General features: G+C 43.5%; 2 protein-coding genes across 6 annotated transcripts in view; one reads left to right on the forward strand and one right to left on the reverse strand.

The window, feature by feature from the left end:
* wdr17 (WD repeat domain 17) overlaps positions 1-18,862 on the forward strand; it is a 154,837-nt gene that overhangs the window by 119,317 nt on the left and 16,658 nt on the right. For all 5 annotated transcript variants that reach the window (XM_072257670.1, XM_072257672.1, XM_072257671.1 and 2 more), the window contains 3 exons: positions 3,042-3,144; positions 5,997-6,098; positions 11,467-11,565. In XM_072257670.1, the coding sequence (XP_072113771.1) occupies positions 3,042-3,144; positions 5,997-6,098; positions 11,467-11,565 (304 nt within the window). The remainder of the gene's footprint in view (positions 1-3,041; positions 3,145-5,996; positions 6,099-11,466; positions 11,566-18,862) is intronic.
* spata4 (spermatogenesis associated 4) overlaps positions 1-18,862 on the reverse strand; it is an 87,634-nt gene that overhangs the window by 16,869 nt on the left and 51,903 nt on the right. The window lies entirely within an intron of this gene.

Below are 18,862 nucleotides of genomic sequence, written 5' to 3' on the forward strand. Positions count from 1 at the left end.
CATTGATTCAATTATAGTTATTATTCTATCATGGATTTATTGAGTATGCCTGCATGAAACTGAATCTCAGGGTTGTATATGCTAACATATATGTACTTTGATGGTCAATTTCCTTTGAATTCATTGCCACAGACAGACGCGGGGTTTGATAGGTTCTTGATTGGTAAGGACATCAAAGGTTATGTGGAGAAGGCAGGAGAATGGAGTTGAGAGGGATAATAAGTCAGCCATGATGGAATGGTGGTACAGACTTGATGGGCTGAATAGCCTGATTCTATCCTATGTCTTGTGCTTTATCAATAGTGAACCCGTTCACCTGCACTCATCAATAGCCTTCTATGCCTTGGTGACTGGTGCTCAACTGGAGGCAGGTATTCCCATAAATACCTGCCTCCAACACACATTCAAGCAGTGGGAAGAATCACAGGTCCCACATCATCCTGCCTTGGTTGCCAACCCTTCATCTTTGCTGAGTTAAGATCCTGAAACTCAAACACATATGATGCCCCGGTTTGAAAATGATGCTTGCCATCACCTCTCAAGGGCAGTTAGGGACAGGTAGGAAATGCTCACCTTACCATTGATGTTCATGTCATGTGAAAGAATTAATAAAATAAACTTGGTCTAGGTAAAGAAGGGAAGGTAGTTACCTTCCACAGTGGGAAGCATATGTCATTACTATCTGAGTGTTAGCCCAGAATTCCGGGCAAAACATTCCACATGGCCAATGGAAATAAGAATATGGCGGTGGGCAGTATGTTAGCACGTGGCACCGTGTTCCTATACAACCACCGGCCCGCGGATCGGTACCGGGTCGCAAATCATGTGCTACCGGTCTGCGAGGAAACGATATGAGTCAGCTGCACCTTTCCTCATTCCCTGTCACGCACTGTTGAACTTGAACATAGGGTTGCCAACTGTCCTGTATTTGCCGGGACATCCCGTACATCAGGCTAAATTGGTTTGTCCCATATGGGACCGTCCTTGTCCTGTATTTCCCTGCTAAGGTAGAGCGTTCCTATGAAACCTTTCATGCCGAAATAGCGTAAAGCGAATAAACAATTACCATTAATTTATATGGGGAAAATTTTTGACCGTTCCCAGACCCAAGAAATAACCTACCAAATCATACCAAATAATACATAAAACTGAAAATAACACTAACATATAGTAAAGGCAGGAATGATATGATAAATACACAGCCTATATAAAGAAGAAATAATGTATGTACAGTATAGTCGAGAAGATTAAGTCAAAAACGATTGTGGACAAAAATCGGCACGTACACGCATACGCACGTCACATATGCGCACGCAGGTGCCTGCGCAAGGCTTCATGGTCATGGTAGTCTTTCCTGGGGTAAATACAAGAGTCCCGGGATTTGACTGCTACTTTTGTCCCTTTGGGAGTGAGAAAGTTGGCAACCCTAACTGTAAAAGACATGTTGAGGTGAGTTTCACCCTACATGAACAACTCCCCCCCCCCCCCGCCCCCGCCACCCCGGTCGGCTGGTCCGCAAGAATATTGTCAATATTAAACCGGGGTCTGCAGTACAAAAAAGGTTGGGGACCCCTGCTTTACAGCACCAGTGATCACTGGTCGGCATTCGATTCCCACTGCTGTCTGCGAGGAAATTGTACCTTCTCCCGATGACTGCATGAGTTTCTTCCGGATGCTCTGGTTTCTACCCACATTCCAAAGGCATTAGGGTTATGTTCGTGAGTTGCGGGCGTGCTATGTTGCCCCTGGAAGTATGACGACACTCGGGGGCCTCCCCCAGCACAATTCTTAGTCTGTATTGGTCATTGACGCAAAGCGATGCATCTCGCTGTACTCTACATGTGAAATCTAAAGCTAATAAAGCAAGTCTGTCCTGTAAGGAGTTTGCATGTTCTCCCTGTGATACCATGGGTTTCCCCCTCAGGGCTCCGGTCTCTTTCCACTGTCCAAGATGTGCTGGTTGGTAGATAAGTTGCTTCTAGGTAATTTGAATAGCCAGTGAGACAAGGTGGCATCATTGAACATTTAAAAGAGAATAGGTTACAGAGAAATAAGTGAGGGAATGGGATTACACCGGGAGCTGCACTGATCCAAAGAGCTATATGACATAAGAAAGTACAGTAAATCTATACAGTATTATTTGAGAAATAAATAACATTAATATAAAATGTGATATGAATAATAGACTTGCTGTCATCACTGGTATACTCCAGTGAATTCAGAATCAGGTTTATTATCACTGACATATTATATGTCATAAAATTTGATGTGTTGTGGTAGCAGTGCATTGTAAGACATTAAAATGACTGTAAGTAAGATAGATAGTAAGAGAATGTGTGAGAGACAGAGGAGAAAAGGAATAACTTGGCTGTGTTCATGGACTGTTCAGAAATCCAGTAGTGGATGGACCACCCAGTTCCTTTCCTTCATTCATTTTTGTTGTCCAGGATATCGTGTTGGAGGGTAGTAAAATAGCTTTAGAACAATGCAGCCTGCACTATTCAGAAGGTGGATCCATTGAGGTTAAACACTGTTTTTCTCAATTCAACACTCCCTGCTTGCCAATCCTACACCACTTCAAAACACACCGGCACCCTGGACCTCCTGCCAATACAATCCTGCCGTTATCCTGGCAAGGAAAGAACTTGAGAAAGCATTTAGGAAAAGATTTGCTAGAAGATTCTTTGGCAACCCTCTAAGACAAATGATATCAGTCTAACAGTCATCTGTACCAAGTGTTTCCGCCTCAAACCTTTAATCGGAGTTCCCAACCTGAGGATCACAAACCCCTTGGTTAATGGTAGGGGTCCATGGCATTAAAAAATGATTGGGTAACCCCCCGTTCTAGCTGAAGCTCTCTCCAATCTGAAGGAACATCTCCATTGTATCCAATCCACTTCTGCTACGATAACAAAGTACATATTTACGACTCTGGTGTGCAGCTTAATTCAGAACTTGTTTGAGAGTTTTATCAGCGTTCCTCCACGATGAGCAAAGCTGGTCCAACCTCTGAACTGACTGTGATTCTTCCAACCCTACAGAACAGCTCAGCAGTCCGGACTGGACCCTGGACTCTGTCCATCAAATCTTGGATCTCCTCAGCTACATCCGCACGGACCGGCTGATGCTGCACAAGTGTAGTGAGTAAGTTAGAATGCAAGTGCTGCTATAATATGAACTGACCAGCGCAAAAATCTGCTGTGCTCTTTAATACACTTGTCTGAAACATTAGCAATAAAGTAACAGAGTAACACATACAAAACACTGGACAAACTCAGAAGGTCAGGCAGCATCTCTGAAGTGGAATAAACAGTCAATGTTTTAGGCTGAGACCCTTCATCCTGAGTCCCAACTCTTTACTCCTCCTCACAGATGCTGCCTGACCTGCTGAGTTCCTCCAGCATATACTCTCTGAATTTGCAACGTCTGCAGAATGTGGGTTTTGAGTTTACGAGAGCAACGTAGTATATGGAATCGATATTTTTTTTTAATTTGATGATACACTGTGTATGTCACTGAAAAGAACAGTATTTACTGCCACCTCAAACAGCTCTGGTGGTGAGCTATCTTGTTGAACTGCTGAGGGCTATTCTGGTGGAGACATGCTCACTGTGCCTTCAGGAAAGGAGTTAAAGTGTCAAAGGGTAAAACATCAAAAAAGCAGGCCCTTCAGCCGAACTTATCCATGCCCATCTAAGCTAGTCCTATTTCCCTAAGACTAAAATATTTCCCTACATTTGGCCCATATACTTCTAAACCTAATGTGATATATAGCATATAATCAGTACATACAATCAATTGATGTACAATATATAAGCTACCTTATATTCATTGTGTATTTTTATTATTGTGCTCTTTATTTCATTGTGTGTTTTGTGCTGCACTGAATCTGAAATAACAATTATTTCATTCTCCTTTACATTTGTGTTCTGGAAATGACATTACATGATTTTAAATTAGAGGAGAGGCTGTACTTGTCTAGTATTGGGAAATAAATCTGGTCAGGTGTCAGATCTCTCAGTGGGAGATTAATTTTGGAGGTAGTGATCACAACTCTCTCCTTTACCATTGCATCGGAGAGGGATAGGAACAGACAACTTGGGAAAACATTTAACTGGAGTAGGGGGACCATTGATACTATTAGGCAGGAACTTGGGAACATAAATTGGAAGCAGATGTCCTCAGAGAAATGCATGGCAGAAATGTGGCAAAATTTCAGGGAACATTTGCATGGTGTTCTGTATGGGTATGTTTTATTGAGGCAGGGAAAGGATGGTAGGATGAAAGAACCATGGGGTACAAAGGATATGAAAAATCTAGTTATGAAGAAAAGAAAAGCTTATGAAAGGTTCAAGAAACTAGGTACTGATAGAGCTCTAGAAAATTACATGGTTGTCAATAAGGCATTTGATAAGATTCCCATGCGAGGTTCATTCAGAAAGTAAAGAAACATGGGATCCAAGGAGACCTTGCTTTGTGAGTCCAAAATTGGCTTGCCCACAGAAGGCAAAGAACATAACATAAGAAATAGGAGCAGGAGTAGGCCATCTGGCCCATTGAGCCTGTTCCACCATTCAATAAGATCTGGCCATGGAATCATCTCCACCTACCTGCCTTTTTCCCATAACATTTAATTCCCCTACGATGCAAAAATTTATTTAACTTTGACTTAAACATATTTACTGATGTAGCCTCAATGGCTTCATTGAGCAGAGAATTCCACAAATTCACCACTCTCTGGGAAAAACAGTCCCTCTTCATCTCTGTCCTAAATCTACTCCCCCAAATCTTGTGGCTATGTCCAACCAAAGGGTGGTTGTAGATAGTGTATATTCTGCATTGAGGTCGGTGACCAGTCGTGTTCTGGGACCCCTCCTCTTAGTGACTTTTATAAATGACCTGGATTAAGAAGTAGAATGGTGGGTTATTAAGTTTGCTGATGACACAAAGGTTGGTGGTGTTGTCGATAGTCTGGAGGTTATAGCGGGACATCGCTAGGATGCAGAATTGGGCTGAGAAGTGGCAGATGGAGTTCTTACCCAGTTAACTGTTAAGTGCTTCATTTTGGTAGGCCAAATTTGAACACACAACATAGTATTAATGGTAAGACTCTTGGCAGTGTGGAGGATCAGATAGATCTTGGGGTACGTTTCCATAGGACACTCAAAGCTGCCGTGCCGGTTGACAGTGTTGTTAAGAAGGCATGTGGTGCATTGGCATTCCTCAACCATGAGATTGAATTCAAGAGCCGTGAGGTAATGTTATGGCTACGTAAGACCTACTTGGAGTACTGTGTTCAGTTCTGGGCACCTCACTACCGGAAGGATGTGGAAACTATAGAAAGGGTGCAGAAGAGATCTATAAGGATGTTGCATGGATTGGAGATTGTGCCTTATAAGAATAAGTTATGTGAACTTGGCCTTTTCTCCGTGGAGCGACAGAAGATGAGACGTGACCTGATAGAAGTGTGTAAGATGATGAGTGGTATTGATTGGGTGGATCACCAGAGGTTTTTCCCCCAGGGCTGAAATGGCTAACGCAAGGAGAAATAGTTTCAAGTTGCTTGGAAGTAGGTACAGAGAGGATGCCAGGTCTAAGTTTTTCACACAGAGAATGGTGGGTGCGTGGAATGCACTCCCAGCGACGGTGGTAGAGGCTGATACAATAGGGCATTTTAAGAGACTCTTAGATAGGTACATGGAGCTTAGGAAAATAGAGGGCTATGCGGCAGGGTAATTCTAGGCAGTTTCTAGAGTAGGTTACATGGTCGGCACAACATTGTGGGCCGAAGGGCCTGTAATGTGCTGTAGATTTCTGTGTTCTATGTTTGATGAATTGAATCACCCTTTTCTTACTCTAGTAGATTGTATAACATATTTAGATCAATCAAATATGCAATGAGCTTCTCTGTAGTAAACATCTTAATTAAAAAATTAGGATAATACCTAATTTTAATGCATGATATACAGTAACTGTGCATTCTGTGTGTTTTTCAGGGCTCGAAATGAACTGCTTATATTCTGTGGCCACATTGCCGCACTGCTGGCTATTCGAAGGCAATACAACAGTATTGTACCTGCACTTTATGAGTACACCAGGTGAGGGCAGTATAAACTGAAGCTTTCTTGCAAAGCGTCAGCAGTAATTGAAAAATATGGACAATCCCTTGTTGCAGCTGTTCACGTAATGGAAATTTGCCCTTGCAGAATTCTTAAATCATGACCCTGCAGTTTGAGATATGGAAAAAATTGGTTCTCATGGAATTCCCGTGTTGTGGGAAAAAAAGCGACACAAATTTCCATTTCAACTTGTGCTTAAAGATGCAGATTACATGGCTTTGCCTCACAGAGAATTGTGGTACAGTCCATTTTCTAGGAACACAACCTTCTCTGCAGCACAGGGGTGACCTGTACTGCAGATGCCGGAGATCTGAAAATGTTAGAAATACTCAGTAGGTCAGGCAGCGTCTGTGCTGATCAGAACAAAGTTAATATTTTATGATGATGACCTTTGTCTAAGTTCCAGTATTTTAGAAAATTAATACGAGTGATACAGAAACATACATAGAAGATGATATATTATGACAAACCATTTAAAATTGAAGATGTATTGCAGCTCTCCTTCAGTTTACCCACTGCTGCCATCTGGGGGGTGGGGGTGGGGAATGAGTGAGGGAGCCTCAGGACTCTCACCACCAGGTTCAGGAACAGTTGTTACCCCTCAGCTATCAGGCTATTGAGCCAGGGAGGGAGGTGAATGACTTCACTCAGCTTCACCATCCCCATCATTGAAATGTTCCCATGTTCTGTGGACTCACTTTCAAGGACTCTTCATCTCATCTTCATCTCAATGTTGGTTGCTTATTTATTTATTATCATTATTATATCTTCCTCATTGTATTTGCAGTTTGTTGTCTTTTGCACACTGATTGAATGTCCAGTTTGGTGTGGTCTTTCATTGATTCTATGATGGTCATTTTTCTATGATAGATTGATTGAGTATGCCCACAAGAAAATGAATCTCAGGGTTGCGTATGGTGGCGTAGATGTACCTTGATAGATAATAAACTTACTCTGAACTTTGGTGTGTTCCTGGAAAATATTAACTGAAACTATATAATTCAAAATGACTGGCAAAAGTTGTGGCTATATTGGTAAGGGTATTCCTGTGGGCAGAGAGTGGCATAATATTGGTTATGGTTATAAGTAGATTTATAAATCAGAGCCATGACCCTGAAAGAGCCAATAGTACCAGAATAAAAATTCATAAACTGAATGTTCATTGATTTTAAGGGATGGCCTAGATACTTTTTAAAATGTGTCTGCCAACATCTCAGGCAGTGCATTCCAGATTCCAACCACCCTCAAGGTAAAAATAAATCTCCACTGATCCCCACTAAAGCTCTTACTCCTTATCTATAGGTTTAGGTATCTCTACTATGGGGGAAAGTTCCCTATTATTTACTGTCTCTGTGTCCTTCATAAATTTGTATACCTCCAACAAGTGTCCCACCCCTAACCCTCCTCTGTATGATAGCCATAAATTAAACAGATTGCCCCAAAGCTCCTCTGTTTTAGTAACCAGTGAAGGAAATCTTTTATCTTCATTCCTTACTTGGCCTGGTCTATAATAGACTAGAGCTACTAGGACTTGATGTTTCAATCCCTCTGGTAAGTTGGCACTCTCGATGTTGGCAGTGGGTTTGGAGTGGTGACAAGGAGTGAGGGTAGGTACGTCATTGGGGTCATCAGGTGGGCACTCTCCTTCTATGGCGTTTTGTTGATAAGCCCACGACATCTCCAGAGGGCTCAACGGTGCTACCTGGCGTCCTAGATACACCCCCCTCAGTTCCATATCCTCCTGACTTCATCTTGCAGCCCAGTTGTTGTCTTTCCTTTTAATCCAAATCCAATTGCTGCTTTCTTCTGCTGCATTTGACAAGGACTTGATTGCTTGTTGGAAGGAGTGACCCCTCAGCCCCATCTTCTTCAATAGACTGGTCGTAGATGTAGCAACGAATCCCCTGCATCCCACTTCTACAGGGAAAACCTTGGTACACATTAAAGTAGATGTCTGATAAAATATTGGGGAATTACTGTGAACAACTAAAGCCTGCAGCTTCATCCAGTAACATCCAGTAATAAAGCTGGTAACATCATGAAGGATCCCACACAACCTGCTCATGGAGTCTTAGTCTCACTCCCTTCGTGGAATAGGTTACGTAGCATCCACAGCAGGACCACCAGACGCAAAAGCAGTTACTTTCCCCAGGCAGTAAGGCTGATCAACACCTCCACCCACTAACTTCGTCCCTTATTTATTATTTCCCATCAGTCACCTAAGAGCATTCTGGAGTCACTTTATGGACAGTCAATCAATCTATGTATATAAACCATCTTATATATTTATATCTATTGGATGTTTTATTATTATTGAGTTCTTTATCCTTTGTGGGTTTTTTGGTGCTGCATCAAATCAGGAATAAGAATTCTTTTGTTCTCTGTACATTTGTGTACAATAAATTACTTTAAACAATTTTGAATCTTGAACCTGGTCTTGAAGAGCCGAACAAAGTTAATATTTCATGATGATGACTTTATTCTAAGTTCCAGTATTTTAGAAAATTAACAAGGGTGATGTAGAAAATCTAGTCAATGGAAAGACAAAGCTTTCAGCAGCTTAGTCGGCAGAGGAGATCTGAATCACTGAGCTCCACGTTCAACCATACTGAGCCAAAAATCTGGTTACTCAACATTTCATAGAATAAGTGCAAAAACTGTCCAATACTTTGTCAAATTCCATTTTTGTTTTGAAAATTCAGCCATTCTAAGAAGGATACAAAATCAACAAGGAAAAGAGCTGTTGTAGTTTTATTTTACGAAACCATAGCTGTAAAAGTTGATAACAGAAATGTGATTTACATTATAAATTAAGAAATAGGAGCATAAGCCCTTGAATCTTGGAGGCACATGATAAAATAGACCCTAGTGCACATGGTTTCCTCAGGGGAATATCTTGCCAGACAAATCTGTTGAAATTCTTTGAAGAAAGAACCAGCAGGATAGACATTGGTTGATGTTGTGTACTAGGATTTTCAGAAGGTCTTTAACAAGGCACCACACATGAGGCTGCTTAAAAAGTTACGAGCCCAGGATATTACAGTACAGATCCCAGCATGGACAAAGCAGTGGCTGATTGCCAGGAGGCAAAGAGTGGGAATAAAGTGAGCCTTTTCTGGCTGACTGCCAGTGACTTGTGGTGTTCCACAGAGGTCTGTGTTGGGTCTGATTCTTTTAAGTTCCAGGTCAATGATTTGGATGATAGAATTGATGGCTTTGTTGCAAAGTTTGTAGACGATATGAAGATAGGTAGAGAGGCAGGTAGTTTTGAGTAAGTAGTGAGGCTACAGAAGGTCTTAGACAGATTAGGAGAATAGGCAAAGAAATGGCAGATAGAATACAGCGTCAGGAAGCGTATGGCCATGTGCTTTCTTAGAAGAAATGAAAGGGTTGACTATTTTCTAAATGGAGAGAGAGAAAATATAAAAAGCTGAGGTGCAAAGGGACTTGGGAGTCCTTGTGCAAGATTCCATAAAGGTTAATTTCCCAGTTGAGTCCGTTGTGAGGAAGGCAAATGCAATGTTAGCATTGATTTCAAGAGGGCTAGAATATAAAAGCAAAGGTATAATGTTGAGACTTTATAAAGCACTGGTGAGGCCTCACTTGGTGTATTGTGAGCAGTTTTGGATCACTTAACTCAGAAAGGATGTGCTGAAACTGAAGAGGGTTCAAATGAGGTAAACAAAAATGATTCCAGGATTGAATGGCTTGTCATGTGAAGAATGTTTGATGGCTCTGAGCCCATATTCACTGGGATTCAGAAGAATGAGGGGTGACCTCATTGAAACCTATCGAATGGTAAAGGGCCTTGATAGAGTGGATGTAGAGAGAATATTTCCTATAGTGGGAGAGTCTAAGACCAGAGGACACAGCCTTAGAATAGAGGGGCGTTCTTTTAGAACAGAGATGTGGAGAAATTTCTTTAGCCAGAGAGTAGTGAATCTATGGAATTCTGTGCCAAAGGGAGCTGTTGAGGCCAAGTCTTTCTGTATATTTAAGGCAGAGGTTAATAGATTTTTGATCACCCAGGGGATGAAGGGATATGGGGAGAAGACAGGTGATTGAGGCTGAGAGGAAAATTGGATGAAATGAAGGAGCAGACTCGATGGGCCAAATAGCCTAATTCTGCTTCTTTATCTTATGGTTTTTATGGCCTTATGGCATCTTGGTATGCTGAGCAACACACACAAAAGTTGCTGATGAACGCAGCAGGCCAGGCAGCATCTATTGGAAGAGGTACAGTCGACGTTTCAGGCTGAGACCCTTCGTCAGGACATTCACCAGTACTGACAAAGGGTCTCGGCCCGAAATGTCGACTGTACCTCTTCCAGTAGATGCTGCCTGGCCTGCTGCATTCACCAGCAACTTTTATGTGTGTTGCTTGAAATTCCAGCATCTGCAGATTTCCTTGTGTTTGGTATGCTAAGGTTGCTTCTGTGCTCAATGTCTATATTCCTCCCAATCACCAACACCCAGGTTCAAATTATGTCAATTAATATAACACTGATTTCTGTCTTGAATATGCTCAGTGGTCAACATCCCTCTGGAGTAGTGAATTTTAATTCCTGTTTCAACATGTCAGTCCATGACCTCCTCTTTCACCATGATAAGGCCTCTCTCAGGGTGGAGGATCAACAACTCATATTCTTTCTAGGTAGCTTCTAACCTGATGCCATGAACATCTATTTCTCCTGCTGGTAATTTTTCCCTCCCCCTTCCCTCTTCATCTATTGCTCACCCTGGCCTCTTACTTCTTCTTCTCACCTGCCTTTCGCTTCTCCCTGGTGCCCTTCCTTCTTCCCTTTCCCTCATGTTCCACTCTTCTCTCCTATTAGATTCCATCTTTTCCAGCCCTTTACCTTTCCCACCCATCTGGCTTCACCCATCACCCTCCAGCTAGCCCTTCTTCCCCTCCTCCCATCTTTTTACTCTGTTGTCTTCCCCCTTCCTTTCAAATCCTCAGGAAGGGTCATGGCCCGAAACGTCAACTGTTTATCATTTCCACAGATGCTGCCTGGCCTGCTGAGTTCCACCAACATTTTGTGTGTGTTGCTGTAGAGAGTTCCAGGGCTTTGTTAAAAGCAGCATCCTGACACCAACAGCAGAGCATGCTGGGAAAGCTCAGCAAGTGGAGAGAGAAAGCAGAATTGTTATTTCAGGTTGATGGACTTTCATCAGAATGCTGCATTTAGTTTATATTTGTTTATCGGTCACTCAATGCTTTTAACACTTTCCTAAATTAGGCCACACAGTTGGAGTCAGAAACAGAACTCTCCAATATTTCACTCTCTTCAGCTCGCAGCTTTCAGTGCTCTTGATTTTCATTGGCCCATCCTCTTTATTGCAGCCAACTCTTGAAGCGTAGAGAGGTGACCGTCCCGACCAAGATCGAGGACTTATCAGCAGAGTTAGATGGCTGGAGAGCCTGCACACAGTCAAACAGCAAGTAAGTCCATCGTTTCTTAGCTAATCTTAGCCTCTGAATCAATAGTCCTTGTTTAACCATACAGGATTGTGAGATTCTTTATGCTCAATGAAATGTTACTTCAGAGCTGCTCTATGTTAATGTCAATAGACTGTTTAAAACATTCTATTTCTCCTAATGGATGCCGAGTTTCTTGGGAGCTGTTGGAGCTGAAATCAGAATCAGAATTATTATCAGTGACTTACATGATGTGAAATGTGTTGCTTTCCAGCAGCAGTACAGTGCAAAATATAAAATAACTATAAATTACAAAGATAAATAGAGCAAAAAACTTAATGAGGTGTGTTCATGGGTTCATGGGCTGTTCAGAAACCTGCTGGCAGAGGGGAATTAGCTGTTTCTGAACCATTGAGTGTGAGTCTACGGGCTCCTGCGCCTCTTCGCCAATGGTAGTAATGGGAAGGGTTCATGCCCTGGATGCTGAGAGTATTCCATCATGCTTCTGACATTTTACCTTGATGGGAATGCTTTTGTGTGGTAGATGGTGAGTAATTCATTTCAGGATACCCAACCTCTCACGTGTTCTTGTAACTTTGGCATTTTTGTGTCTAGTGTTGTTGATTTTCTGGTCAGGAGTGACCCCTGCTGATATTATTGATGATGAATAATGTAATTGAATGTCAAGGGTAGTTGGTTAGATTCTCTTTTTAGTCCCAAGTTGTGTTGGGATTTGAAATTCAGTACTAAGAGTCATAGAGTCAAGCCATCATAAGAACATAAGAACATAAGAAATAGGAGCCGGAGGAGGCCATCTGGCCCATCGAGCCTGCCCCACCATTCAATAAGATCATGGCTGATCTGTCCGTTGTCGTTCGTCCATCATTGGCATCGATGAGGACCTCGACACCATTATGATGGTGTCGAGACTAGCACATGATTTGGATTTAAGTGAGGGAGAGTTGCTCAGCGTCAGCCTCACTCTCTCTTCCCAATTCCCATCTGGATCCAGTGGCAAGACAGAGTCTAGACGGCTGGGGATGGGACTAGGCGCAGTGGATGACCAGGACGTCTTCTGTGTCTTGTCCTGCTCTACATGTTCCACGACACTTGCAGAGACCGCCTTCTTGACCGTTGGACCTTCCATTGGTCTCGTCCGCTCAATCCGCCGGAGTCTGTATTCACATGCTGGGATAGACAACTCCCTATCTCACCGAGGGTTTGAGACCTGTCGGCTACCCTCACCTGGTTTAGCCGGCTTGTCGAAGCCGTTGCCCGGGGTGTGGCCGCTATCGCATGCAAACAGCTACGGGGAGCCACAGGTGAGAGCTGAGTGCCAGGTGGGGACCAAATGTGGACTAACCGCCCTGAAAAGGACACGACATGTTCCCCCACCAGAGGTGCTACCCCTCCCTGACACCCCATACACCCTATGTGTCCGTAAACTCAGCTCCATCTACCTGCCTTTTCCCCAAAACCCTGAATTCCCTTACTATGTAAAAACCTATCTAACTGTTTCTTAGATATATTTAGTGAGGAAGCCTCAACTGCCTCCCTGGGCAGAGAATTCCACAGATTCACCACTCTCTGGGAAAAACAGTTTCTCCTCATCTCCGTCCTAAATCTTCTCCACTGAATCTTGAGGTAATGTCCCCTAGTTCTAGTCTCACCTACCAATGGAAACAACTTTCCTACTTCTATCTTATATATCCCTTTCAAAATTTTGCATGTTTCTATAAGATCCCACCTCATTCTTCTGAACTCCAGAGAGTATAGTCCAAGGCGACTCAATCTCTCCTCATAAGTTAACCCCTTCATTCCTGGAATCAACCTGGTGAACTTCCTCTGCACTGCCTCCAAAGCCAGTATATTCTTCCTCAAGTATGGAGACCAGAACTGCCCACAGTACCCCAGATGTGGTCTCACCAGTACCCTGTACAGTTGCAGCATGACCTCCCTGCTCTTGAATTCAATCCCTCTAGCAATGAAGGCCAACATTCCGTTTGCCTTCTTAATAACCTATTGTACCTGCAAGCCAACTTTTTGCAATTAATGAACAGGCACTCCCAAGTCCCTCTGCACAACAGCATGCTGCAATCTTTCACCATTTAAGTAATACACTGCTCTTTTATTATTCCTTCCAAAGTGGATGATCCCGCATTTACCAACGTTGTATTCCATCTGCCAGACCTTGGCCCACTCACTTAACCTACCTATATCCCTCTGCAGACTCTCCACATCCTCTGTACAATTTGCTTTTCCACTCAGTTTAGTGTCATCAGCAAATTTTGCTACACTCCACTCAGTTCCCTCTTCCAAATCATCAATGTAAATGGTAAACAGCCGCAGGCCCAGCACCGACCCCTGCAGCACCCCACTCACCACTGACTGCCAACCAGAGAAACACCCATTTATACCAACTCTCTGCTTTCTATCGGTTAACCAATCCACTATCCATGCCAATACACTTCCTCTGATTCCATGCATCTGTATCTTATTTATAAGCCTCTTGTGCGGCACCTTACCGAACGCCTACTGGAAATCCAAGTATACGACATCCACCTGTTCCTCTCTATCCACTGCACTCATTATGTCCTCAAAGAACTCCAGTAAGTTTGTCAAACAGGACCTGCCCTTTCTGAATCCATGCTGCATCTGTCTAATGGAACCACTCCTTTCTAAATGTTTCGATATATTTTTTAGATTAGATTATGAGAACACTCAGTCCTCTTTTATTGTCAATTAGAAATGCATACATGCCTTAAGAAATGATACAATGTTTCTCCAGAGTGATATTACAGAAAACAGGACAGACCAAAGGCTAACACTGACAGAACCACACAATTATAACATAGTTACAGCAATGCAAAACAGTACCATAATTTGATGAAGAACAGACCATGGGTACAGTAAAAAAAAAGTCTCAAAGTCCCGATTCGATCGACTCCCGAGTCCCCGGTAGCAGGCGGCAAAAGGGAGAAACTCCCTGCCATAAACCTCCAGGCACCGTCAACTTGCTGATGCCTTGGAAGCACCCAACCACAGCCGACACTGAGTCCATCCATCCGAAAACTTCGAGCTTCCGACCAGCCTCTCAGATACAGCCTCCCGAGTGCCATCCTCTGCTGAGCACCTTCAACCTCTACCCGGCCGCTGAAACACGCAAAGCCGAGGATTTCGGGGCCCTCAGCTCTGGAGATTCCGGTTACCACACAGTAGCAGTGGCAGCGAAGCGGGCATTTCAGAAGTTTTCCAGATGTTCCTCCGTACTCTCACATCCATCTCCATCAAATCAGAATTGTGCACGGTCCCCTAATATCTCTTCCTTAATGACAGCTTCAAGCATTTTCCCGACTACAGATGTTAAGCTAATTGGCCTATAGTTGCCCGTCTTTTGCCTACAACCTTTTTAAAAGAAATGGCATGATATTTGCTGTCTTTCAATCCTCCAGGACCTGCCCAGAGTCTAGAGAGTTTAGATAAATGATTACCAACGCGTTGACCATAACCTCCGCCATTTCCTTCAGCACCCTGGGATGCATCCCATCAGGACCAGGGGACCTATCTACCTTCAGGCCCTCTAGTTTGTTCATCACTATCTCTTTAGTGACAGTGATTTTATCGAGGTCCTCACCTCCCATTTCGTCCATAACATCCTTCTTTGGCATATTAGACGTGTCCTCCACCGTGAAGACCGACACAAAATAGTCGTTCAATGCCTTAGCCATTTCCTTATCACCCAATATCAATTTCCCCTTCTCGTCTTCCAAGGGACCTGCGTTGACTTTAGCCACCCAACGCTGCTTTACATATTTAGAAAAACTTTTGCTATCTGATTTTATATTTTGTGCTAATTTACTTTCATACTCTATCTTCCCTTTCCTTATTTCTTGTTTAGTTGTTCTCTGTTGCTTTTAAAGTTTTCCCAATCCTCCAGTCTCCCACTACTCTTTGCAACTTTGTACACATGAACTTTTAATTTGATACTATCTTTTATTTCCTTAGTTATCCAAGACTGGCTCACCCACATTTACTGTTCTTACTTTTGACTGGAATATACTTCTGTTGAGCACTGTGGAAAAAACTCTTTGGAAGTGTTCCACTGTTCCTCAACTGTCCTACCAAATAGCCTGTGGTCCCAACCTACATTAGCCAGCTCCTCTCTCATCTTGTTGTAGTCTCCCTTGTTCAAGCATAATACAAAATGCTGGTGGAACGCAGCAGGCCAAGAAGCATCTATAGGAGGAAGTGCAGTCAACGTTTCAGGTTGAGACCCTTCGTCAGGACTAACGGAAAAAAGAGATAGTAAGAGATTTGAAAGTGGGAGGGGGAGGGGGAGACCCAAAATGATAGGAGAAGACAGGAGGGGGAGGGATGAAGCTCAGAGCTGGTAAGTTGATTGGCAAAAGGAATACAAAGCTGGAGAAGGAGGAGTATCATAGGACGGAAGTCCTTGTTAGAAAGAAAGGGGGAGGGGAACACAAGAGGAAGATGGAGAACAGGCAAGGAGTTATAGTGAGATGGAAAGAGAGAAAAAAAAATAATAGTAATTAGGGATGGGTTAAGAAGGGGAGGAGGGGCATTAACAGAAGTTAGAGAAATCAATGTTCATGCCATCAGGTTGGAGGATACCCAGACGGAATATAAGGTGTTGTTCCTCCAACCTGAGTGTGACTTCATCTTGACAGTAGAGGAGGCCATGGATTGACATATCAGAATGGGAATGGGACGTGGAATTAAAATGTGTGGCCACTGGGAGATCCTGCTTCCTTTGGTGGAAAGAGCATAGGTGTTCAGCGAAGTGGCCTCCCAGTCTGCGTCAGGTCTCACCAGTATATAGAAGGGAGCACCGGACACAGTATGTCACACCAGCAGACTCACAGGTGAAATGTCGCCTCACCTGGAAGAACTGGGGCTCTAAATGGTGGTGAGGGAGGAAGTGTAAGGGCATGTGTAGCACTTGTTCTGCTTACAAGGAGAAGTGCCAGGAGGGAGATCGGTGGGAAGGGATGGGGGGAAGAGTGGACAAGGGAGTCACGTAGGGAGCGATCCCTGCGGAAAGCAGAAAATGGGGCGGAGGGAAAGATGTGCTTGGTGGTGGGATCCCGTTGGAGATGGTGGAAGTTACGGAGAATTATATGTTGGACACGGAGGCTGGTGGGGTGGTAGGTGAGGACAAGAGGAACCCTATCCCTAGTGGGGTGAGAGGAGGATGGGGTGAGAGCAGATGTGCGTGAAATGGGAGATATACGTTTGAAGGCAGAATTGATGGTGGAGGAAGGGAAGCCACTTTCTTTAAAAAAGGAAGACATCTCCTTCGTCCTGGAGTGATGGCGGAAGTTACGGAGAATAGAATTATATGTTGGACATGGAATGGCGGAAGTTACGGAGAATTATATGTTGGACACGGATGGCGGAAGTTTTCCAATGGGATCCCATCACCAAGCACATCTTTTCCTCCCCCTGCTTTCTGCAGGGATTGATCCCTGCATGACTCCCTTGTCCATTCGTCGTCCCCCCATCCCTTCCCACCGATCTCCCTCCTGGTACGTTTCCTTGTAAGCGGAACAAGTGCTACACATGCCCTTACACTTCCTCCCTCACCACCATTCAGGGCCCTAGGCAGTCCTTCCAGGTGAGGCAACACTTCACCTGTGAGTCTGCTGGTGTGATATACTGTGTCTGGTGCTCCCGGTGTGGCCTTCTATATATTGGTGAAACCTGACGCAGATTGGGAGACCGCTTCGCTGAACACCTTCGCTTTGACCTCCAGAGGAAGCAGGATCTCCCAGTGGCCACACATTTTAATTCCACGTCCCATTCCCATTCCGATATGTCAATCCATGGCCTCCTCTACTGCCGAGTTGAAGCCACACTCAGGTTGGAGGAACAACACCTTATATTCCGTCTGGGTAGCTTCCAACCTGATGGCATGAACAATGATTTCTCTAACTTCCGTTAATGCCCCTCCTCCCCTTCTTACCCCATCCCTAATTATTATTATTACTTTTTTCTCTCTTTCCCTCTCACTATAACTCTTTGCCTGTTCTCCATCTTCCTCTGGTGCCCCCCTCCCCCTTTCTCTCTTCCAAGGCGTTCTGTCTTATGATACTCCCTGTTCTCCAGCCTTGTATCCCTTTTGCAAATCAACTTCCCAGCTCTTAGCTTCATTCCTCCCCCTTCTGTCTTCTCCTATCATTTTGGATCTCCCCTCCCCTTCTCACTTTCAAATCTTTTACTATCTCTTTTTTCCTTTAGTCCTGACGAAGGGTCTCGACCCGAAACATCAACTGTACTTCTTCCTATAGATGCTGCCTGGCCTGCTGCGTTCCACCAGCATTTTGTGTGTGTTGCTTGAACTTCCAGCATCTGCAGATTTTCTCATGTTCAAGCATAATACACTAGTTTTAGATTTAACTATTTCATCCTCCATCTGAATGCGAAATTCAATCATACTATGATTACTCTTTCCAAGAGGATCCCTGACTACAAGATCATTAATCTTACCTGTCTCATTGCACAGGACTAGATCTAAGATTGTATTTTCCCCCGTAGGTTCACTAATATGCTGCTCCAGAAGCCATCACGGATGCATTCTATGAAGTCCTCCTCAAGACTTCCTTGACCAACCTGGTTCACCCAGTCTATGTGGAAGTTAAAATCCCCCATGACAACTGCTGTTCCGTTCTTATAAGCCTCAGTTTTTTCTTGGTTAATCGCCTCTACCACTGCAATATTTTTATTAGGTGGCCTATAGACAACACACCCACTGGTGATCTTTTCCCTTTACTATTCTTAATCTCTACCCAGATGGACTCAACATTCTGCTTCGTAGATCTTATATCGTCTCTCACAATCGCCCTGATCTCATCCCTAATCAAGAGTGCCACTCCACCTCCTATGTCTTCCTGCCTATCGTTCCGTATTACCTGATACCCTTGGATATTTAATTCCCAGTCATCTCCACCTTGCAACCAGGTTTCTGTAGTGACCACTAAATCATATGTCTTGGTACTGATCTGTGCCACATGTTCACTAACCTTGTTTCTAATACTACGGGCATTTAGATAAAGTGCCCTTATACTCATTGTCCTTTTAGAATCTAGTGACCTATGCGATTTTTATTTATTGTGTGTTTTATTATTATTATTATTGGGTTCTTTATCTTTTGTGGTTTTGTTTTGTGCTACATCTGATCCAGTGTAAGAAATATTTTGTTCTCCTACGTACACTCAATGTTTGCAGAACAGCTTCCACCCCTCCGCTCTCAGATTTCTGATCGGACAATGGACACACGAACACTACCTCACTATTTTTTCCC

Source organism: Mobula birostris, chromosome 5 (genome assembly GCF_030028105.1).
Source record: "Mobula birostris isolate sMobBir1 chromosome 5, sMobBir1.hap1, whole genome shotgun sequence".
Lineage (NCBI taxonomy): Eukaryota > Metazoa > Chordata > Chondrichthyes > Myliobatiformes > Myliobatidae > Mobula > Mobula birostris.